This window comes from Cetorhinus maximus, chromosome 5 (genome assembly GCF_964194155.1).
Source record: "Cetorhinus maximus chromosome 5, sCetMax3.hap1.1, whole genome shotgun sequence".
Taxonomy (NCBI): Eukaryota; Metazoa; Chordata; class Chondrichthyes; order Lamniformes; family Cetorhinidae; genus Cetorhinus; species Cetorhinus maximus.
In genome coordinates, this window is record NC_135883.1 from 38,060,524 (window position 1) to 38,084,059 (window position 23,536).

Genomic DNA, 23,536 nt, shown 5'->3' on the forward strand with positions numbered 1-23,536 from the left:
GTGTGAATGGTGTGATGGATGGTTCTTTGAAAGAGCTGGTGCTGGCACAGGCACAACGGGCCGAGTGCCCCTGCCCTCAGCATCAAACCCTGGTTTATTCTTCTGACTTTTGGCTGTGTTGTTATTCGAGTATAGGTCGCTGTTTACTCTGGCCTAGAAATGGAAGCCATCAGTTATGAAGTTTTAAGAAAATGCAAGATAAAGAAAAGGGAAGGGGAGGGGGGGATAAAAATTAAGAAAGAGCGAAACAAACAACAAAAGAAAGACCAAGCTGTACAGCTGATTGCAGCCTATTAGCAGATAAACAGTGAGGAGGAGGACGAAGTGAAACAGAAGCTGGGAAACAGTTACAGAAAGAAGCCCTGACATTGATCACATTGAGTGTTTCTCTCCCTCCTCTTCAGGGTCGTGTTCCTCCCACTGCCTCCCCCAGTCTGTGTGCATGCGGAAGTGCGGACTCAGGGAGCGCCAGTGATGGACGGCCCGGGGAAAGCGGAGCTGCTGCGGGCGCTGGGAACGCTGTCGGCGGCCGGCAAGGCGATCTTGGCCGCAGCGAGGGCGGGGAGTCGCGGAGGTACGGATAACGGTCCGGCCCGGGGAGTGGGGAGCTGGTTAAAGGGGACAGACTTTAGTGAATGGAAGGGAGGGAGAGCCGAACCTGTCCCCTTTAACCCACAGTTTGTGGTTCATTGCTACATTCAAGGATCACATGACAGTGATGCAGTAACCTCTAAACCCCGTGCCCCAGTACCCCTGCGCCTGCCTCAGCACTAATGTGTCAATTACTATGAAGAACCTAGAAATCTGGAGGGAAGGGGGAGAGAGGAGGAAGGCCGGACACAACATCAGAAGATGGAGAGACCTGAGGGGCCAACCTTCCCCCTCCCTCCCTCCCTGTATGGTGTAATTGGTCCCAGTGACTTATAATGCAGAGGGAGGTATAGTGGAATAGCTGAAAGCTTAAGTCTCTGTGTGGACCAGGAGGCTGCAGATTGGGCTGGGGGGAGTAATCAAATTACAACCCCCTTGAGGAATGGAACTTGTACAGCCAGTGTCTTGGAACATTAAGAAGGGGGGAGCATCCCAAGATGGTGCACTTCAGCTATTACAATTCCACTGATTTCCCTTCTTAAGATGAAACCTTGACTGTTTCTAAGATTTTGGAATCACTTCATTGGAGACAGTCAGGGTAAGCTTTCCTTACCTGTCTAGTTGTGTGCTGTGGCAAGGACGCATATTCTTAATCCCACTCAACCCATTTTCAGCTTCCCACATCACCCTGATTTTATCCAACTCCATGCCCCTTTGTGTTTGCTCTTTCAGAAATGTTGCAAGAGTTTGTTTCCCAGAAGATAGGCCAGCTGGCTGGAATGATTAACTTATATGCAAACTTTCTCAGCAGGTAAGCAATGGAGTCACTTCTCTCATATGTCTGGTAATTTTTACATGCAGTCAGCAATATAAAGAAAGAAGGAATGTGTTGCATTTATGTGGTGTCTTGCATGACCTCAGGATGCCCCAAAATGTTTTGCAGCCAATGAAGTACTTCTGAATACTGTTGTAATGTAGGAAACGCCACAGCCAATTTTCAAACAACAAGAACCCAAAGACACCAATGTGACAATGACCAGATGGTCAGTTTTGGTGATGTTGGTTGAAGGATAAATATTGGCTAGAACACCAGAGGGAGCTTCACTGCTCTTTGAAGTAGAACCATGGGGATGAAAGGTGGCACTTCTGACAGTGCAGAGCTCCCTCGGTACTGCCTGGATGATATGCTCAAGTCTCTGTAGTGGGGACTTGAACACACAACCTTTTGACTCCAAGGCAAGAGTGTTGCCCACTGAACCAGGGCTGACACCTACAAACATGTATCATGGTCGCCATGTCAAGACACATCTTCATGTCACAAATCAAAACAGAAAATGCTGGAAAAACTCAGCAGGTCTGGCAGCGTCTGTGGAGAGAGAAACAGAGTTAATTTTCCGAGTCGAATATGAGATGTATTTCAGTTTCACCTTTGCCATCACGTTGAATAATGTACAAACAGAATCCAGGGTGACACAATCAGGGGCAAGTTACACTCAAATGTAAATCTCAACAAACAACAAAACAAATCAGACCTCTGGATATTTTCCTGTTGAAGCTAACTGAAGAATGCTTTTTCCCTCACTAAAGTTTGCACGTGCAAAAGAGGAGTGATGCCGAAGACCTGTGGAAGACGTTTTACCAGTGAGTGTTCTGAGAGATGTGGGTTTGAAATTTGCATTGCTTCTTTGACGAGTGGAGTAACCATCGGAACAGGAGGAGGCTCTTCAGCCTTTCCAGCCTGTTCCGCCATCCACGGTTGATCTGTTTCTTAATTCCAACTAAACGTTTTTGTTCTGGAACCCTTAATACCCTTGCCTAATAAAATGCTGTCAGTATCAGTTTTGAAATTTTCAATTGACCCCAGTCTTAACAGCATTGGTGTGGGGCTGGGGTGAGACTTCCAGACTTCTAATACCCTTTGTTTGAAGAAGTGCTTGTTGACATCAACTCCTGAATGGCCTAGCTCTGGTTTTAAGATTTATGTCCCCTTGTTCTGGTCTCTCCTACAGGAGGGAATTGTTTCTCTCTGTCTACCCTGTCAGCATCTTTAACCATCTTAAACACCTCAATTAGATTGTCCCTTAATCTTCATTACTCAAAGGAATATAAACCATGCAGGGTGACGGTTGGGGAGGTGGGGTGGGGTCGGGTGGTGGGTAAAGTTCAATTTATGTGTCTTGACTATAACAATATATTGGGCACCAACTATATACTTAATTTATATATGACAGCTCTGCTTCTGTCCGGGATCGGGTGGAAGATTTGATGCAGTTTGAGGTAATGGATTTTAAGCTGTATGTTCACCTGCATGTGTACACACACAGTGACTGTTGAGATAACCTTTGATGCATTGTCATCTCTCACCAGAATTGTTTTGAAATAGCACGGGCAATTTTAATCAAACCCACCAGTGGGAATCCCATGGGATATGGTGAACCGCTGAATTTATACCCCTTCTGATGTTGATTCCAAGGGAGGATAAAATCTGGTGGGATGTGAAAGCAGCATTGCACCCCATCCCCTTAATTTCCTGATGGCTGTTTAGGTTAAAATTTCCCTTTCCCGCCCCCAGAGTTTTCCCTTAACCAAAGTTCTGAGAATAGATTGACATTATAGCTGTGGTGGTGTGGGTGCAAAGTGTCTTTATTACTCACCACTGCCCTTGCTGTGTTACAGTGTAAATGCAGCCTGACTCAGTACCAAGGAGTGGGTATACATCCTCACATAACAGTTACTTTTGGACCTTAACACCTGCCTTACACCCCTTAGGTCTAGTGTTGGGATGAGACTGTGATAATTTGTTTAGAATGAATCATAGAATGGTTACGGCGCAGAAGGCATCATGCCTGTGCTGGCCTGGCCCTCTCCCCGTAGCCCTGCACATTCTTCCTTTTCAGATAATAATCCAATTCCCTCTTGAAAGCCTCGATTGAATCTGCCACCATCGCACTCTCAGGCAGATCATTCCTGATCCCAACCATTCACTGCTTGGAAAAGGTTTTCCTCATGTCCCAATTGCTTCTTCTGCCAATCACCTTAAAACTGTACCCTCTAGTTCCTGATTCTTCCACCAATGGAAACAGTTTCTCCCTATCTATTCAGACCCCTTGTGATTTTGAATACATCTATCAAATCTTCTCTCAACCTTCTCTTATCCAAGGAAACCAGTTCCAACTACTCCAATCCATCTGTGTAACTGAAGTTCCTCATCCCTGGAACCATTTTCATAAATATTTTCCCCCCTCTCACACCTTCCTATCCTTCGTTAAGTGTGGTGCCCAGAACTGGATGCAATACTCTAGCTGAGGCCAAACCAGTGTAACATAACTTCCTTGCTTTCGTATTCTGTGCTCCAATGGATAAAGCCTAGGCTGGCCTATGCTTTATTAACCGCTGTCTCAACTTGTCCTGCCACCTTCAATAATTTATACACCCCAGGTCCTTCTACTCCTGCACCCCCTTTAGAGTTGTACCCTTTGTTTTATATTGTCTCTCCATGTTCTTCCTACCAAAATGAAACAATTCACATTTCTCTGCATTGAACTTCATCTGCTGCCTGCTCACCCAATCCACCAACTTGTCTATGTCCTTTTCAAGTACTATACTATATTCCTCGTAGTTCACAAAATTGCAAGTTTTATATCATCCAAAAATTTTGAAATTGTGCCCTGTCCACCTTGGTCATTAATATATATCAGGAAGCGCAGGGGTCCCAACACTGACCCCTGGGGAACTTCACTATAAATCGTCCTCCAGTCCGAAAAACATCCATTAACCACTACTCTCTGTTTCCTGTCACTCAACCAGTTCCGTATCCATGTTGCCACTGTCCCTTTTATTCCATGAGCTCTAACTTTGCTCACAAGTCTATTGTGCTGCACTTTCATCAAATGCCTTTGGAAATCCATGTAAACTATGTCAACAGCATTACCTTTACCAACCCTCTCTGTTACCTCATTGAAAAATCTCAGACAGGTTAGTTAAACATGATTTGCCCTTAACAAACCCATGCTGGCTTTCCTTAATTAACCTGCATTCGCCAAAGTGACTATTAATTTAGCCCTGAATTATTGTTTCCAGAAGCTTCCCTATAACCGACATTAAACTGACTGACCTATTGTTGCTAGACTTATCGTTACACCCTTTTTTGAACAAGAATGTAACATTCACAATTCTCCAGTACTCTGGTATGACCCTTGGGTCTAAGGCAGGTTGGAAAATTATGGCCACTGCTTCCAAAATTTCCACTCTGTCTTCCCTCATTATCCTTGGATGCATCTCTTCTGGTCCTGGTGCTTTATCAACCTTAATTACAGACACCCCATCCAATACCTTTTCCTTATCAATTTTAAACCCTTCAAATGTCTGAATTACCTCCTTTTTCACCATGGCCTGTGTAGCATCCTTGGTAAGGACAGATGCAAACTATTCATTTAATTCCTCAGCCATGCTCCCTACCTCCATATATAAATCATCTTTATGGTTCCTATGCGGCCTCATTTCTCCTTCTACCATACTTTTACTATTTATATGCCTGTACAAGAGTTTTGGATTTCCTTTTATGTTAGGTTCTCTTTTTACTTTTTAATTCCCCTCTGAATCTTTTATATTCAGCCCAGTTCATGGTTCACCTGGCATCCATTGTAAGCACACTTTTTCTTCTTCAGCTTAATCTTTTGTCATCCAGGGAGTTCTGGATTTGTTTGCCCTACCTTTCCCCTTCATAGGAACATTGTGCAGTCTATATTCAGATTCCATTGTAACTACTCTATAATTCTTGCACCCCTCTGTAATTTCCTTGTAAGTTTGTTCCTCTACATCCTTGGTGGCCTACAGACTACACTGAGCAATGTAATTGCATTCTTTTTGTTCCTTAACTCCAGCCAGATAGGTTCTGTCCTTGACCCCTGAGGGCCATTCTCTCTCTCCAGCACTGCAAGGTCCTCCTTAAGCAATATTGCTGCCCCTTCCCTTTCCTTCCTTCCTTTCCTATCTTTCCTGAACATCTTGTGTCCAGGAATATTTAACACCCAGTCCTGCCCTTCTTTGAGCCAGGTCTTTGTTATAGCCATTGTCTCCATTGTAATATAAACATCCCCTAATCCAACCTGTAATGCTCCCCAAGAGCAATCAAAACTTGTTGGTGACAGGTGAACCTTGTTGAAGAATAGGCCACCTAGAATCCCTAGAAGCTTGAAATAACTTGTATTTATATAGCTGCTGTCGAATCCTCAGGACATCCCAAAGCACTTCGCAGCCAATGAAATAATTTTGAATTACTAATTCGTGTACAGTGAGTTAGTTAATCCTTTTATTCCTTGCTTTGATATGGTCATCAAATTAGACTGTCTGGATATGTTGATGTCTCCTTGATCATTTATTTATTCTTGGGATATGGGCATCATTGGCAAGGCTGGCATTATTGCCACCCCTAATTGTCCAGTGTGTAACTGGTAGTGGTCTTCTCCTTGATCTGCAGCCCTTGTGGCGATAGAATGGGTAGGAAATTCCAGGAGTTGGATCCAGTGGTCATGAAGGGACAGTGATATTTGTCCAAGTTATTTGCAGCCCATGACGTATAACAAGTTCTAACAAAATATTTGTGGGCTAGGCTTGGGGTGGGGGGACACATTGATTTTCCATTCAGGAAACTCCTGTCACACTAACTAGTGTCTGTCATGTCTCTGTGATCTTAGTTGGAGTGGAACAGCTTCCTTAGTGATGTGGATGCCAGATTAAAGACCAACTGTTTCCAGGCCCAGCTGACATTGGGAACACAGGTTCCTGGACACATGACATTCACTGATGTGAGAAGTGGGAGGTAAGTGCTTGTACTAACTCTGGGAAAATGATGGAAAAACATCCTGGGGAAAAAATCTCCAGATAGATGGCAGGAAATTCCACCAATTAACCACTTAATGATCCCTTTAACAACTCGCCTGCTTTCAGAAGTCACATGGGTAATATGTGCAGATCTAATGTGTGGTGGCATGGCCCAATGGATAAGGAGTCTAATTAGGTGTGAACTGTGGCATTATTAGAAGATTGCAGGTTTGAGTGCTGCTGCGATCATTTGAGTCTATTATTAAGTAAGTTGTAGCAGGGCACTTCGAAAATCTCGATGCAATCAGGAAGAGTCAACATGGTTTTGTGAAAAGAAAATCATATTTAAGTAACTTACTAGAGTTCTTTGAGGAAGTAACAAGTAACGTGGATAAAGGAGAACCTGTGGATGTGATATACTTAGGATTTCTAGAAGGCATTTGACAAAATGCTACATCAAAGGTTACTACATAAAATAAGAGCTCATGGTGTAAGGGATAATATATTAGCATGGATAGAGGATTGGTTAGCTAACAGGAAACTGAGTAGGCATAAATGGGTCATTTTCAGGTTGGCAAGACGTAACAAGCAGAGTGCCACAGAGATCAGTGCTGGGGCCTCAACTATTTACAATTTATATTAATGACTTGGATGACTGGACCAAATGTATGGTTGCTAAATTTGCTGATGACACCAAGATAGGTAGGAAAGTAAATTGTGAAGACATAAGGAACCTGCAAAAGAATATAGAAAGGTTAAATGAGTGGGCAAAAAAATTGGCAGATGGCATATAATGAGGGAAAATGTGAACTTTTCCACTATGACAGGAAGAATAAAAAAGCAGCATTTTTTTATTTGTTTGTGGGATGTAGGCATCGCTGGTTAGGCCAGCATTTATTGCCCATCCCTACTTGCCCTTGAGAAGGTGGTGGTGAACTGCCGCCTTAAACCACTGCAATCCATGTGTTGTAGGAACACCCATAGTGCTGTTAGCAAGGGAGTTCTAGAATTTTGACCCAGTGACAGTGAAGGAACAGCGATATGGTTCCAAGTCAGGATGGGTGTGTGACTTGGAGGGGAATTTCCAGGTGCTGGTGTTCCCATGTGTCTGCTACCTTTGTCCTTCTAGGTGATAGAGGTTATGGGTTTGGGAGGTGCTTTTGAAGGAGCCTTGGTGAGTTGTTGCAGTGCATCTTGTAGATGGTACACACTGCTGCCACTGTGCGTCAGTAGTGGATGGGGTGCCAATCAAGCGGGCTGCTTTGTCCTGGACAGTGTTGAGCTTCTTGAGTGTTGTTGGAGCTGCACTCATCCAGGCAAATTGAGAGTATTCCATCACACTCCTGACTTGTGTCTTGTAGATGGTGGACACTCTCTGAGGAGTCAGGAGGTGAGTTACTCGTCGCATAATTCCTAGCCTCTGACCTCCTCTTGTAGGCACAGTATTTATATGGCTAGTCTAGTTCATTTTCTGTCAGTGATAACACCCAGGGTGTTGATACTATTTAAATGGGAGAGATTGTAGAATTCTGAGGTACAGAGGGTGTCCTGCTACATGAATTACACAAGGTTAGTCTGCAGGTACAGCAAGTGATTAGAAAGGCAAATGGAATGTTGTTGTTTATTGCACGGGAAATGCAATATAAAAGTAGGGATCTTTTGCTGTAGTCATATAGGGTATTGGTGAGACCACATCTTGAGTACTGTGTACAGTTTTGGTCTCCTTATTTAAGAAAGGACATAATTGCATTAGAAACAGTTCAGAGAAGGTTCACTCGATTGATTCCTCGGGTGAACCTATCCTATGTGGAAAGGTTGGGCCTGTATCCGTTGGAGTTCAGAAGAATGAGAAGTGATCTTATTGAAACGTATAAAATCCTGAGGGGACTTTAGGGTGGATGCTGAGAGGATATTTTCCCTTGTGGGAGAGACTAGAACTTGGGGACACAGTTTGAAAATAAGGGTCTCCCATTTAAGACAGAGATTTGGAGAAGTTTTTTCTGACTCTCTGGAATTCTCTTCCCCAAAGAGCAGTGGAGGCAGAATCATTGAATATTTTAAAGGCTGAGTTAGATAGATTCTTGATTAACAAGGGAGCCAAAGGGTATAGGGGGTAGACAGGAAAGTGGAGTTGAAGCCACAATCAAATCAGCCATGATCTTATTGAATGGCAGAGCAGACTCAAGGGGCCGAATGGCCTACTGCTCTTAATTCATATGTTCATATGTTTTATCTGCACATCTCTAGCCTAAAGAGATTCAAACTTTGATAAAAGTATGAGAGCAATCAGGAATGAGAATAGGCCATTTGGCCTTTTGAAGCCTATCCCTTAACTCTCCATCAAAGTTCAACAGTCTAGTCAAAGGCCAACTGTCCCATTGAAGTCCATCTCTTCGTCAGCCAACTCTCACATTGAAGTACATCATTTCAGACCTCGACTCTCCCAGTGAAAACACCTCTTTATCCCCATCTCTGCATTAAATTCCATCCCTTCAGCCCCCCAACTTTCCCAGTAAATTCCATCTCTCCAGTTCCCTGATTCTTCCGTTGGTCCATCTCTTTAATCCTCCCATTCCTATTGAAACCCGGCACTTCTATAATTTGAAGTTCTTTCTTATAAAGTGAGTGCACTAAGTAGGAGTTCAGTGTTTAACAAATGAAAGGGAGCAGGATAAAGACCTGGCTTCTCCTTGTTTTGGTTTCCATTTTAGAGAAGTTCGACTTGAAGAGTTCCTCCAGCCTAAGGAGAAGCTGCTGTTGGTCTTGCTGAGGCATTTTGCCTGATTACCGTGACGAGATCATCTGGCACAGCTTCAGAAGAATCAGGTACAATCCCCACCCCTTCAGAGTGTCCACATTTAAAGTGGGCAATCATTTAAATCAGGCAAATAATGCAAACCGTGTTAAGTGCAACAACTATTTTGGGCAGAGGTGAGCAGTTTGCTCACTACGATTATGGTGCAGTTACCTCATATATCTCATCCCCTCTAACTGGTGTTGGCCAATACTTAAGGTGTTTGAAGAAATTGTGGACACCAGTGATTATCAAATGTGTGAATGGGGCAGCATTCCAGTCCCAGTTTTATTCTTTAAAATCAGCTGCTCATAGAGGATTTCATCTGCTCAACTGATGTCCGAAAACCCACATTCATTTTCAACACTGCCAGATTGAAAAATTCTATGTTGAGAGTTTAATTGGAGCAGTTTGCAATTAAAGCCACTGCTTCATCTCCCCATTTTTACTCACTCAGAAACCAAGATGTCAAGTTTCCCTGCAACATGTGAATATTGTTTAACTTGTTTAATGTCAGTTTTAATTAGGTGGCATAAGAAACAAAAGCAACAAAGTGATTCATCTGTGTGTAGCAGTGTACAGGGTTATAAACAAACATCAGCTTGCATTCAATGCCCAAGGCACTTCACAAGAGTGTTATCAGCCAACATTTGACACTGAGGAATTAGCACAGGTGACCAATAACCTGATTAAAGAGGTAGGTTTTAAGGAGCGCTTTAAAGGACAAGAAAGAGATAAAGAGACAGAGAGGTTTCCACACTTCTGAAGTGATTAAAATCATGGATAAAAGGGAAAAAAAGAAAGACTTGCATTTATATAGTGTTTTTCATGACCACTGGACATCTCAAAGCGCTTTACAACCAATGAAATACTTTTTGAAGTGTAGTCACTATTGTAATGTAGGAAATGCAGCAGCTAATCTGTAGTTCAGCAAACTCCCACAAACAGCAATGTGATAATGACCAGATAATCTTATTTTTTGTGTGATATTGATTGAAGGATAATTATTGACCAGGACACTGTCGAGAATTCCCCTGCTCTTCTTCGAAATAATGCCATGGGATCTTTTTTGCATCCATCTGAGCAGGTCTCAGTTTAAGATCTCATCTGAAAGAGGGCACCTCTGACAGTGTCATGCACCCTCAATACTGCACTGTAGTGTCAGCCTTGGATTTTTGTGCTCAAGATCTGGATTGGGACTTGAACCCAGAACCTTGTGATTCAGAGGCAAGTGTGCTACACACTGAATCACGGCTGCCACATTTCAGGATGTGCAAGAGGTCAGAATTAGAGGACCACAGAAATCTGGAAGATGGTTGCGGGGCTGGAGGAAGTTACAGGGTTGTAGAGGGATGAGGCAACGGAAGGATTTGAAAATAAGGATGTGGATTTTACTTTTGAGGCATTATAGGACCAGGAGCCAACATAGGTGAGCAACCTGATTTCCTCCACCATTGGTGACCCTGCCTTCTGTGCCTAGGCTCTAAGCTCTTGAGTTCCCTCCCAAACCTTGCTACCCCTCTATTTTTTTAAAAGATCTGTTAGAACCTTATCTTCCAGACACTTGGAAGCTGACCTGGATTTTTTTTTAAAGGCTCATAAGTCCACCTTGGAGTATCAATGAGCATGCCTTTTCTAGGAAACCACATGACTTCAGCTAACTGACTAGCATGGCCCTTGAAGGGGGAGAGCTTTTGCTTATTCTAACTGCTATTACTTTAATTGATGGGAAAAATAACTGGTTTAAAGGCAAAGGCTAGTGATTTACTGGAAATCACCTGATGAAAATAAGCTTTAAGTTTTGAACTTTTTTGTTTGAACTCGGTTGGGAATAGACTGAGAAAATGAAACTGCCCAGCTCGCACTTTCCTTGCCTGAAATAGAATGGTCATCAGCATCCAGCTAGGAATCCTCAGCTCAGTGGAACTTGTCTGTCTTTGGAAACCCGAGATGCTGAGATGAGAAGGATTGATCTGGCTCTATTTTCCCCCACACCAAAGCTCCATTGGTGAGAACCTCCAGGCAACTGCTGGGACTGTCTTCACACGAGGGAGCTCCAGATTGACAGCATTGATATCCTGTGAATTGTATCCATTGTTTTATAAAGCGTTTTCTTCAACCACCCATCTCTGCAGACACCCTATCTGTTTGACTTGTGTGTGTGTGTGTGGGTTTATGTGTGCGTGTTAGTGTGTGTGTGGTGTGTGTGTGCTGGGGAATTTTAAGAGGGATAGCTAGGTACACTTCAACGTTACAAATTATGTGTTAATCAATTCTTGCAACTTGTTTTAAAAAAGATGTTTTGTTTTATAATAAGTCAATCATCCTGAGTTTATTGAAAGAAGCCTGGCTAAAGTCCCTTTTATTCTGGGTAACAGTAGCAAAGGTAAATAATTGGCCATTTTGGTGAATGAATTAAACATTTAAACTAATGGCGCAACCTGCAGAGTAGTGGGGCTAGATAAACTGCACACTCCTCCCAGTCGTAACAGACCCACCTCATTAACCGAGCTTTTGGTCACCTTTCCCGATATCTCCTAAGATGCTCAGATTTTTGGCTGCTAACCAATGTTTCGCCAAGCTGCTCAGCAATCCAGACCATATTGTACAGCGAAATAAACTGGCCACACACAACAAACAAAATTTAGAGGCCATATTGCTGATAACACTCCCAAGTGCTACATAAATGCAAGCTGTTAATGAATGGGAAGTCCTGCTAATTGTCGGTTTTGTTGTGTTTGGCACAGAGCTTTCTTGATGATGTTCCACTGAAGGTCCTGGTGATCTCGTTTGGCTGCCATGAAGGAGCTGTCCAGTGGCTTCAAGAGACCAAGTGTCCCTATGACATGTTGTTGGATCCCAGTCGCCAGGTGCTTCACATTTTACATGCTTTCAATGGTTTGCAAAGTAAAGATGGTGATCCCAACAGGGATACAATAGAATTGTACTGCATTCAAGGAGGCCTTGTGTCTGTGCCGGCTCTTTGAAAGAGTTATCCAATTAATCCCACTCCCCCTGCTCTTTCCCATAAACTTCACCAATTCAATTTCCTTTTGAAAGTTAATATCAAATCTGCTTCAACCAAGAGCTGTAGAGGCAGGGTCGTTAAGCATATTCAAGGCTGAGATAGACAAATTTTTAATCAGTCAGGAAATCAAGGGTTATGGGGATAAGGCAGGAAAGTGGAGTTGAGGATTATCAGATCAACCATGATCTCATTGAATGGCGGAGCCGAATGGCCTTCTTCTGCTCCTACGTCTTATGATCTAACCACCCTTTAGGACAATGCATTCACTTGACCTCACCTGCCGCAGATGCATCTGTCGATGACAGCATTGGTAGGAGTGACCACCGCCCAGTTCTTGTGGAGACGAAGTCCTGCCTTCACATTGAGGATACTCCATCGTGTCGTGTGGCACAACCAGTCCACTAAATGGGAAAGCTTCAAACAGATCTAGCAACTCATCCATGAGGTGCTGTGGGCCATCAGCAGCAGCAGAATTGTACTCAAACACAATCTGTAACCTCATGGCCCGGCATATCCCCCACTCTACCATTACCATCAAAACAGGGGATCAACCCTGGTTCAATAAAGAGTGCAGGAGGACATGCCAGGAGCAGCACGAGGCATACCTAAAAATGAGGTGTACCTGGTGAAGCTGCAACTCAGGACTATTTGTGTGCTAAACAGCATAATCAGCAAGTGATAGACAGAGTTAAGCGATCCCACAACCAACAGGTCAGATCTAAGTTCTGCAGTCCCGCCACATCCAGTCGTGAATGGTGGTGGACAGTTAAACAACTCACTGGAGGAGGAGGCTCCACAGATATCCCCATCCTCAATGACGGAGGAGCCCAGCACATCAGTGCCAAAGATAAGGCTGAAGCATTCACAACAATCTTCAGTCAGAAGTGCCGAGTGGATGATCCATCTGAGCCTCCTCTGGAGGTCCCCAGCATCACAGATGCCAGTCTTCAGCCAATTCGTTTCACTCTACGTGACATCAAGAAATGGCTGATTTTACTGAATTCTGCAAAGGATATGGGCCCTGATAATATTCCGGCAATAGTACTGAAGACTTGTGCTCCAGAACTTGCCGTGCCGCTAGCCAAACTGTTTCAATACAGCTACAACACTGGCATCTACCCAGCAATGTGGAAAATTGCCCAGATATGTCCTGTACCCAAAAGCAGGATAAATCCAACCCGGCCAATTTCCGCCTCTCCATCATCAGTAAAGTGATGGAAGTGGTCATCAACAGTGCTACGAATTGGCACTTGCTTAGCAATAACTTGCTCACTCATGCTCAGTTTGAGTTCCGCCAGGGTCACTCAGCTCTTGGCCTCATTACAGCCTTGATTCAAACATGGACACAAGAGCTGAACTCCCGAGGTGAGGTGAGAATGTCTACCCTTGACATCAAGGCCGCATTTGACCGAGTGTGGCATCAAGGAGCCCTAGCAAAACTGGAGTCAGTGGGAATCAAGGGGAAAACTCTCCACTGGTTGGAGTCATACCTAGCACAAAGGAAGATGGTTGTGGTTGTTGGATGTCAGTCATCTCAGCTCCAGGACATCAATGCAGGAGTTCTTCAGGGTAGTGTCCTAGGCCCCACTATCTTCAGCTGCTTCATCAATGACCTTCCTTCCATATTAAGGTCAGAAGTGGGGATATTCACTAATGGTTGCACAATGTCCAGCACCATTCATGACTCCTCAGATACTGAAGCAGTCCATGTTCAAGTGCAGCAAGACCAGGACAATATCCAGACTTGGGCTGACAAGTGGCAAGTAACATTCAAACTGCACAAATGCCAGGCAATGACCATCTCCAACAAGAGAGAATCTAACCATCACCCCTTGACATTCAATGGCATTACCATCACTGAATCCCCCACTATCAACATCCTTTGGGGGGGTTAACATTGACTAGAAACTGAACTGGACTAGCCATATAAATACTGTGGCTACAAGAGCAGGTCAGAGGCTAGGAATCCTGCAGCGAGTAACTCACCTCTTGACTCCCCAAAGCCTGTCCACCATCTACAATGCACAAGTCAGGAGTGTGATGGAATACTCTCCACTTGCCTGGATGAGTGCAGCTCCAACAACACTCAAGAAGCCCAACACCGTCCAGGACAAAGCAGCCCACTTGATTGTTACCCCATTCACAAACATTCACTCCCTCCATCACAAACGCACAGTAGCAGCAGTGTGTACCATCTACAAGATGCACTGCAGGAGTTCACTAAGGCTCCTTCGACAGCACCTTCCAAACCCACGACCACTACCATCTAGAAGGACAAGGGCAGCTGATGCATCGGAACACTACCACCTGGAAGTTCCCCTCTAAGCCACAAACCATCCTGCCTTGGAAATATATTGCCATTCCTTCACTGTCGCTGTGCCAAAATCCTGGAACTCCCTCCCTAACAGCACTGTGGATGTACCTACACCACGTGGACTGCAGCAGTTCAAGAAGGCAGCTCACCACCACCTTCTCAAGGGCAACTAGTGATGGGCAATAAATGCTGGCCCAGCCAGCGACACCCACATCCCACGAGTGAATATGAAAAACATTCCAGATTAGAAGAACCCCCTGTGTAAAAAAAAAAAAGAGTCTCTCACCCCTGGTTCTTTCCAGTGGTCTTACATCTGTGTATTTGGTTACTGACCCTGCTACTAGTGGAAACAGTTTCTTCCTATCTACTCTATTAAATCCCCTTGGTTTTGAACATCTCCATTAACTCTCCTTGCAACCTTCTCTGCTGTAAAGAGAACAATATCCAGTGTCTCCACATAACTGAAATCCCTCATCTCTGGTGAATACTTTAATAATCTGTTAGCGATGAATTCTGTTTGTTCCTCTCAATTGAAATCTCTGTGTACTTTGACTCTGTACTAACTTTGTGTTTAGTGTAACCAAGCTGAAGAATGTTTTTGAGATCATTTGCTCAAGGTCACTCACTGTTTGAAATTAATGAAGCTGAAAATTTGCAGCAGTTCTGATTTTCCCTCGGGGACCCGACTCTCTTTTCCTACACCTATTTATTTCCATTTCCTCTCTGTCTGCTGCTTGTTTTACAGCTTTTCATCTCATCATTCCTCTTGTTTAATGTTTCTATTTCTCTTCCCTGTCTGTGTCTCCTTCCCTTTCTCTCTCCTTTGTATCTCCTCTGCTGAGCTGGGAGAAAGAGCCAACTCCCCGCCCCCGCCCCCCCCAACACCATGAACACAATAGCGGGAGGATCAGTAACAGAGGACGCAGATTCAAGATAAGAGAATCAGTTGAGAGATGAGAATGTTTTTTACTCGGTGAGTTATTGTGACCTGGAATTCACTGCCAGAAAGGGCGGTGGAAGTGGATTCAATCGCAACTTTCAAAAGGGAGTTTGATAAATAATAAAAAAGGAAACATTTGCAAGGCTATGGGGAGCAAGCAGGGGAGTGGAGCTAATTGGCTGGTACTTTCAAAGAGCTGGAACAGGCACACTGACCTCCTTCTGTGCTGTATGATTCTATCAAGATGGGAATTACAGCGCCCTGCCTTCCAACACCCCTTCAATCGGAGCAATGGTTACAGGTTTAAAGAAAGAGCTGTGGAGAATGATGTACTCACGTTGGGCTCTCTACTGTACTTAAATGTAACAAAAAAAAAACTAAATATGCCTTAAGATTACTAAACTGTTGCTAACTGGAGATGTTTTCTCCTTGAAATTTCTGAACCTGATCTTGCCTGGTCCAAATTAATTCTGGATCCCTCGAGAAGGTGAGAATTTAAGCACATTTGCTGGGGGACTGATTTGAGAACTCCCAGGTTTGAAGGGAAGAGATCGCCTGCCTGATACAGAACTTGCCTGATTTTCATTCCACCAGACAACCCCGGGCGGTGAAGATAACCACAGCAATAACTTTTATTTATATAACGCCTTTAATGTCAGGGTGCTTCAGTGGAGCATTATCAAACACAATTTGTCACCGAACGCATAATGAGATATTAGGACAGGTGAAAGAAAGTTTGGTCAAAGAGATGGGTTTTCACCAGCATCTTAAAGCAGGAGAGCGTGGGAGAGAGGCAGAGAGGTTTAGGGAGGAAATTCCAGAGCTTAGGGCCTAAACAGCTGAGGCACAGCCACCAGTGGTGGAGTGACGAAAATCAGGGGTGCCTGAGGCCAAAAGTGGAAGAGTGCAGATATCTCAGTAGGGTGGAAGGCTGAGGGCGGTTCCAGATATAGTGATAGAACAAGGCAATAGAAGGGTTTGAAAGGGAGAATGAAGATGTACAAGTTGAAGCGTTGACAGGCAGTGAGCCAGTGCAGGTCAGCAAGGACAGGGGTCAAATATCTACCCCATTGTGTCCTACAGGGTTTTAGTAACACTTGAATCTCACCTGTTTCTTTTGCAGTTGTACCATGCGTTTGGTTTGGGAGCATCCATTGAAAAGGTCTGGAATGTCAGCATCCTTTCCTACTACGCTGAGCAAATAGTCTGCAAACGCTCCTTACCAAAAAAAATGGAAAACATTGTGGATGATCCTCACCAGGTCAGTTAAGTGTCACCTTTTAAATAACTGAATAAAGGTTATATTCAAGCATCCACCTCGCTTACCTGAATGTTGAGCACCTCCAGCATCTGAACAGGCATTTCCAAAATAGCGCCACAGAATCTAGTCTTTTGCCAAAACCTTGCTGTCTGTTGCTTCTTCATTTTGCTGTTCCATGTGGTCAACTATGATCAAAAATTGGAAATTGAGTGAGAAAAACATACGAAATGTCAGGAGCTCCTCATGCCCTCAGTCATTTGCTATGAATGTAAGTGTCAACCTTGGCCTCAATTGATAGCACACTCGCCTGTGTCAGAAAGCTGTGGATTCATATCCCACTCCAGACACTTCAACACAAAATCAAAGTCGACAAACCCAGTGCAGGACTGAAGGAGTGCTGCATTGTTGGCGGTGCCATCTTTCAGATAAAATGTTTAGCTGAGACCCAGTCTGCCCTCTCAAATGAAAGATCCCATGTCATTATTTGAAGATCGAGAGCAGGAGTCTTCTCCCTGGTGCTCTGGCCTATATTTATCCTTCAATCAATATCATTAAAATAGATTATCTGGTTATTAGCATATTTGTGGGATCTGGCTATTTGTGGGATCTTGCTGTGCACAAATTGGCTGCTATATTTCCTGCATTACAATGGGTGAGTACACTTCAAAAATTAGTTAGTTGGCCGGAAAGTGCATTGGGATGTCCTGAGGTCATGAAAGTGCTACGTAAATGCTAGTTTTCTTTTAACATAAAATAAATTGCCTTACTTTAAAAAGGTTCCATTATCCATTAAATACATATATTCTATTTCCTAGTATATTACTTAAATTCAGAGCAATTTTATCTCTTTTGTATTTTAACTGAATTTCTTGCTTTGCATAATAATTATACGCAGCTAAGGTTTTGAGGGATATAACAAAGGTGTTCAAGATTATGAGAGGGCTTTGATAGAGCAAATAGGAAGAAGCTGTTCCCACTAACAGAAGTGTCGGTAACCAGATTTAAGATAACCTGATTAGACGTCAAAAGTATTTATTGCCCATAAGGTGTTTTGGGAAGTCCTGAGGTTGCAATAGGTGTTATAAAAGGTAGATTTGCATTTATTTAGCACTTTACATGACCATCGGACATCTCAAATCACATTACAATCAATGAGGCTGCTCAGTAAGATAAGAGCCCATGGTGTTAGAGGCAAGGTACTAGCATGGATAGAAGATTGGCTGTCTGGCAGGAGGCAGAGAGTGGGGATAAGGGGGTCCTTCTCAGGATGGCGGCTGGTGACTAGTGGAGTTCCGCAGGGGTCAGTGTTGGGACCACAACTTTTCACTTTATACATTAATGATCTAGATGAAGGAACTGAGGGCATCCTGGCTAAGTTTGCAGATGATACAAAGATAGGTGGAGGGACAGGTAGTATTGAGGAGGCGGGGAGGCTGCAGAAGGATTTGGACAGGTTAGGAGAATGGGCAAAGAAGTGGCAGATGGAATATAACGTGGGGAAGTGTGAGGTCATGCACTTTGGTAGGAAGAATAGAGGCATAGACTATTTTCTAAATGGGGAGAGAATTCAGAAATCTGGAGAGGAAAGGGACTTGGGAGTCCTAGTCCAGGATTCTCTTAAGGTTAACTTGCAGGTTGAGTCGGTAGTTCGGAAGGCAAATGCAATGTTGGCATTTATTTCGAAAGGACTAGAATATAAAAGCAGTGATGTGCTGCTGAGGCTTTATAAGGCTCTGGTCAGACCATATTTAGAATATTGTGAGCAATTTTGGGCCCCGTATCTCAGGAAGGATGTGCTGGCCCTGGAGAGGGTCCAGAGGAGGTTCACGAGAACGATCCCAGGAATGAAAGGCTTAACATATGAGGAACGTTTGAAGACTCTGGGTCTATACTCGATGGAGTTTAGAAGGATGAGGGGGGATCTGATTGAAACTTACAGAATACTGAAAGGCCTGGATAGAGTGGACGTGGGGAAGATGTTTCCATTAGTAGGAGAGACTAGGACCTGAGGGCACAGCCTCAGAGTAAAGGGAAGACCTTTTAGAACAGAGATGAGGAGAAACTTCTTTAGCCAGAGAGTGGTGAATCTATGGAATTCATTGCCACAGAAGGCTGTGGAGGCTAGGTCATTGAGTGTATTTAAGACCGAGATAGATAGGTTCTTGATTGGTAAGGGGATCAAAGGTTACGGGGAGAAGGCGGGAGAATGGGGTTGAGAAACTTGTCAGCCATGATTGAATGGCGGAGCAGACTCGATGGGCCGAATGGCCTAATTTCTGCTCCTATCTCTTATGGTCTTATGGTCTTAAGTATTTTTTGAAGTGTAGTAACTGTTGTGATGTAGGAATCGCGGCTGCCAATTTGTGTACTGCAAGCTCCCACAAATAGCAATGTGATAACGACAGTATGTTCTTTTGTGAAGTTGATGAGGGATAAATGTTGTCCAAGACAATGAGGCAAACTCCCCTGCCCTTCTTCAAAACAATGCCATGGGATCTTTTACATCGTCCAAGCAGGCAGATGGGGTCCTCGGTTCAAAACCTTCACTGCTCTGACAGTGCAGCACTAAAGAAATTCTTTCTGAAATAAAATGAAGAATGCTGGAAATATTCAGCAGGTCAGGCAGCATCAGTGGAGAGAGAGAGAAGAACAAAGGTCGATGACCTTTCATCAGAATTTCCTTTCTGACCTGTGCATGTTTCTAAGTTAGGCTAACAGGAAGGGCCTTGCCTCACCAAATCTCCCCCAGGTTGCTAGCAAACCAGGTATGAAGGAGAATTTCACTATTTACTTTTCTTCCCCGACAGCTTGGTGGTGACTTTGGTTTGAATCAACACGGGACTGTGATCTTCTTCCATCCCAGCAGCAACCCTACTGACAGGCCTGCCATTGCAGAAATACTGCTCGCCATGCAATAGAGCTGCTCTTCTGGAACAGCAAGAAAATCCTTAGTTGGAGAGAGAGGTTTCACGAGCAATAACCTGCTCTTTGTGAAACTAATGGACCGAAGAAGACAAAGTGACTGACAAATAATTAGCGATAGGCTAATTGTCTTAAAGCAGCAAGGGCTGCATTTTCTTCAGGGGCACTTTTATGGCAGTAAGTGGGGTGGGGAGAGGAAGGTGGTTGAGGTCTGCAGATATCCAGGAGAAGATTAGGGACAGAATGTGATCTGATTTGTTCCACACAATTCCATTGGGGGCTGATTTATGGCAGAATTTCTTCACAGTGCTTTGAGGAAAATCAACCACGGTCAGGAAGGGTTGAGATTCACCCGTTCCTTATGATCTTCCATCTCTTTGAACAAGTAGCTGGGGAAAAATTGGAGTGCGAAACGCTCTGATTTTCCATTTTGCTTTACCACCACCGCCCCCCACCCCCCTCCCCAACCCCCAGCAAGAAACTTATTTAGAATGGAATGCAGCCTCTGAATCAGGAAAGGACGGGTTAAACTTTCGGCCGAACTGTCTTGGGACGTTTAACTGCTTTCTCTTTGGTCGCTGTTCCTTGAAAATGAAATAATTGTCAGGGATTTGGTGTTTTTAGCTGGAGGTGGAGGAGGTGGTGCACAGCCCTTAGCTGCTGCTTTTAAAAGGGAGTCAAGTTCTTGCCTGCTTTGTGCGTGTGAAGGTAGTGCCATCACTCAGGGTGTCTGAATGGTACTGCTTGATGTAATTACAAAACTGGTAAGCACGTCTCCTTGAAACATGAAGTGTCAGCTTAAAAATGTACTGTCTGTGAATGAGAACTCAGCATGGAAGCAACATGCCAGAAAAAAGTTGAATACAAACTGACTTTGCAGGGACGGTGGATTCACATTGCTGCAGAAAACCAAAGGTTGTGTTTTCTGTAATCGTCCTGCAACATTTTGTAGGCAGATCGATAAATACTTATTCACAAAGTGAAACCCGTTCTCTGTCTGTGTGAGTTTTCTTCTGTACTCTCTGCTATTTGTGAAAATGTTAGTTTCTCCCGAGGCTCTCTGCTATAAAGTTCCCGTCAGTTCACTGGATTGCAATGCTCTGCTATTTTGACACCGATAGATGTAATCCTCATGATTTAAATTATCAGAGATTTCCACTCGTCAGTCTGAAACTATGGACTGTAAATCTAAGATAGTCAATAATAAATCTGATCAGCAATTCAGGAGAAACTTCTCTAACCTGAGAGTGATGAGAATATGGAACTTGAAGGAGTAGAGGCAAATAGGAGAAATGCATTTAAGGGGAAGCCAGGTATGTAGGTGAGGGAGAAAGGAATACAAAGATATGCTGTTACAATGAGATGAAAAGGGGTGGAAGGAGGCTTGTGTGGAGCATGAACACTGGCATTGATCAGTTGGGCCAAATGGCCTGTTTCTGTAAGTACCGAGTAAACTGCAAAATTCTGGCAATTTTGCTTATTGTACAATTTTTACACTGACTGAATCTGTAGTGCAAGATAGACCTATAGAGTCTAGTTTTAATCTTAAAATCAGAGGCAGGCCATTCAGGAGAGAAATTCTTCACAGAACAGGCTTAAGCAGCTGAATGGCCTTCTTCTGTCCTATATATGTAACCTAAAAGTAGGTGGTTAACTGAAGAGGAAAGTATATGCTTTAAGGAGGATACAGGTTAGTAGATTGGGAAGAGAGATGTCAGATGGAATTAAATACAGAGCAAGCTGAGGTGATAAATTTGGGAAGAAGACTGATAGGAATATACACCACTGACTTTATAAGAAGTCAAGAGATTTAGCATTTCTGATACACAGATCTTCATGTGGAAGGACAAGTTGGGAAAGCTGTAACAGAAACCCAGGATACCTTAGGTTTTAGAAATAGAGGCACCAATTATAATACAATAAAAGAGGCAACGTTAAGCTGATAAAAAAAGATTGGTTTGATCACAAGAACCATTTGCAAATTTTGTTGAAAGAAGGGACATGCTCTCGAAGCTTTTCATCCTTGTTAGGAAGACACAAGAATGCCGAATTTCAAAGGGAGCAACAATATTGTATGAGAAAAGGGTTGACAAGTCAACTCTGATTGGTTGAGGCATTGCCATGGAGAATACACCAGGGAACTATTGTTCCACACTCTCGTTTATTCAAAAAAGGTGCAATACCTGGACATGTTCCTTTTGCCTGAAAGAACAGGTCCCTGCATATGAATTTAGTTTCTAGCAAGCTTCGAGTTCCCTGGTACATTTGCCATGTGAATGCCTCAACAAATCAGAGTGAACTTACCAACCAATCAGCCCCCTTTTCTCATGCAGTATAAATTGTTGCTCCCTTTGAAATTTGGCACTCTTACATTTGTCCTGATGAGTGCAATACAAAAAGTCTCAACACACGTATCTTCTTTCAGCAATACTCAAGCTCTGTGCTACCAAGTAACCACTTGCAAGTTCTTTACATTTTTAATGGAACTACACATGCCATTTTTAAGTCCTTTAAGTATCACCTTCAGTATTCACTAAGTTCTGAAAAATATCAGCTAAAGCATCACTAATTTATTCCTTTAGTCCCCTCAGGGCACATTCTGTTTGGTACAGAAACATTCTGCCTATTTAAATCCTTCCAGTTCCTGTATAACTCACTAGTTACTAACTTCTACAAGGCCTATGCACTAACCTTCAAGGCCAAGGCATTATAAAGACTTATATTATACCATGAAACATGCAATTTATATTTTTAAAGGAATCCTCATGCAATATGGCTGCTTTTTAAAAAAACCCCATTCAGGAAATCATTAGAATTCTTTAATTTAAAATTTTCAAAGGTAAATATATAAGTTTACAGCCAGTACTGACTTAACAGCTAACAAAGTGGGAAGTATTCTAGAAACTGCCTATAGATGAAAGTTCCACTGCAGAGACGTGAGCACACATTCTAGGCTAACACTCTGGGTGCAGTAGTGGGGGAGTGCTGCATGGTTGGAGGTGCTGTCTTTTGGATGAAACATTATACCAAGGCTCCATCTGCCTGTCCAGGTGGCATAAAAGATCCAGTGACATTATTTGAAGAGCAGGGGAGTTTTCCTGGTGGCCTGGCCAATATTCCTTCCTCAGCCCAGCACCCAAACGAATTAGCTAGTTTTTAATCAAATCCGAGGGATCTTCCTAAGCACAAATTGGCTGCTCTATTTTCTTACCCAGTGACTACACTTCAAAGGTGGACTATTGGCCATGAAGTACTTTGGGATGTTATAAGGATGTGAAAGATGCTACATAAATGTAAGTCTTTCTGTAGCTATGCATTCTAAACTGGGCACAGCACAATGACATGCACTTAGGAAATTTCGAAAGGAGAGCCAGGACATTTCTGTCACAGATGCTCCCATGATCTCTGCATTGAAGAAACGGTGGGGATCCTCTGTTCCCTCCATCCTCACTGCTCTAGTTTGGATTTCCACAAGAGAATTCCTCCCTATCGTCTCAGTCAACCATTCCAGGAGCAAGAGCCATCAATCCATTTTTGCAGAAATTTATAGAGAACAAAGATCAGAGGGTAACGCTGGAAGAGAGATACGGACAGTAAAATTCTGAGTAGGTTTGGAAGAGATACAGACAGTACAGGAAAAGATACACAGTGAAATCTGGAGAGTAGGATTAGGAGAGGGATACAAACAGCAAAGTGACTTATTGTCTTGAGTACTGAGCAAATGGTTTGATGTGATTTTGTGCAGGACTGTAACTTGCCCTCCCACGTGTCTCTGGCTATAAATACTCCACGGCTATTTCGAGTGGCTGGGTAGCGAGGGAGATCCAACCACGGTCTTTCCCGCGGCCCATTCGCTGTTTGCT

The 23,536-nt window shown here is 43.5% G+C and overlaps 1 protein-coding gene across 2 annotated transcripts; it reads left to right on the forward strand.

Annotated features, from left to right (window-relative positions):
- The first annotated feature begins 423 nt into the window (after window positions 1-423).
- Window positions 424-20,658, forward strand: selenol (selenoprotein L). 2 transcript variants are annotated; one of them, XM_078541752.1, is made up of 9 exons: window positions 424-574; window positions 1,324-1,402; window positions 2,179-2,232; window positions 2,823-2,868; window positions 6,288-6,412; window positions 9,126-9,240; window positions 11,956-12,078; window positions 16,614-16,751; window positions 19,559-20,658. In XM_078541752.1, exons 1-6 carry the CDS (start codon window positions 475-477, stop codon window positions 9,196-9,198), a joined length of 477 nt encoding a protein of 158 aa, XP_078397878.1. In that variant the 5' UTR covers window positions 424-474; the 3' UTR covers window positions 9,199-9,240; window positions 11,956-12,078; window positions 16,614-16,751; window positions 19,559-20,658. The 2 variants fall into 2 exon arrangements, with proteins under 2 accessions (XP_078397878.1, XP_078397879.1); XM_078541753.1 differs by lacking the exon at window positions 2,179-2,232.
- Window positions 20,659-23,536: the final 2,878 nt, after the last annotated feature.

Excerpts from the sequence above, each read along its gene's own strand:
- selenol (XM_078541752.1), top strand. The coding sequence starts at position 475 with ATGGACGGCCCGGGGAAAGCGGAGCTGCTGCGGGCGCTGGGAACGCTG. Across the intron at positions 575-1,323 it reads GAGGGCGGGGAGTCGCGGAG|AAATGTTGCAAGAGTTTGTT; the intron begins GTACGGATAACG and ends TTGCTCTTTCAG. Across the intron at positions 2,869-6,287 it reads AAGATTTGATGCAGTTTGAG|TTGGAGTGGAACAGCTTCCT; the intron begins GTAATGGATTTT and ends CTGTGATCTTAG.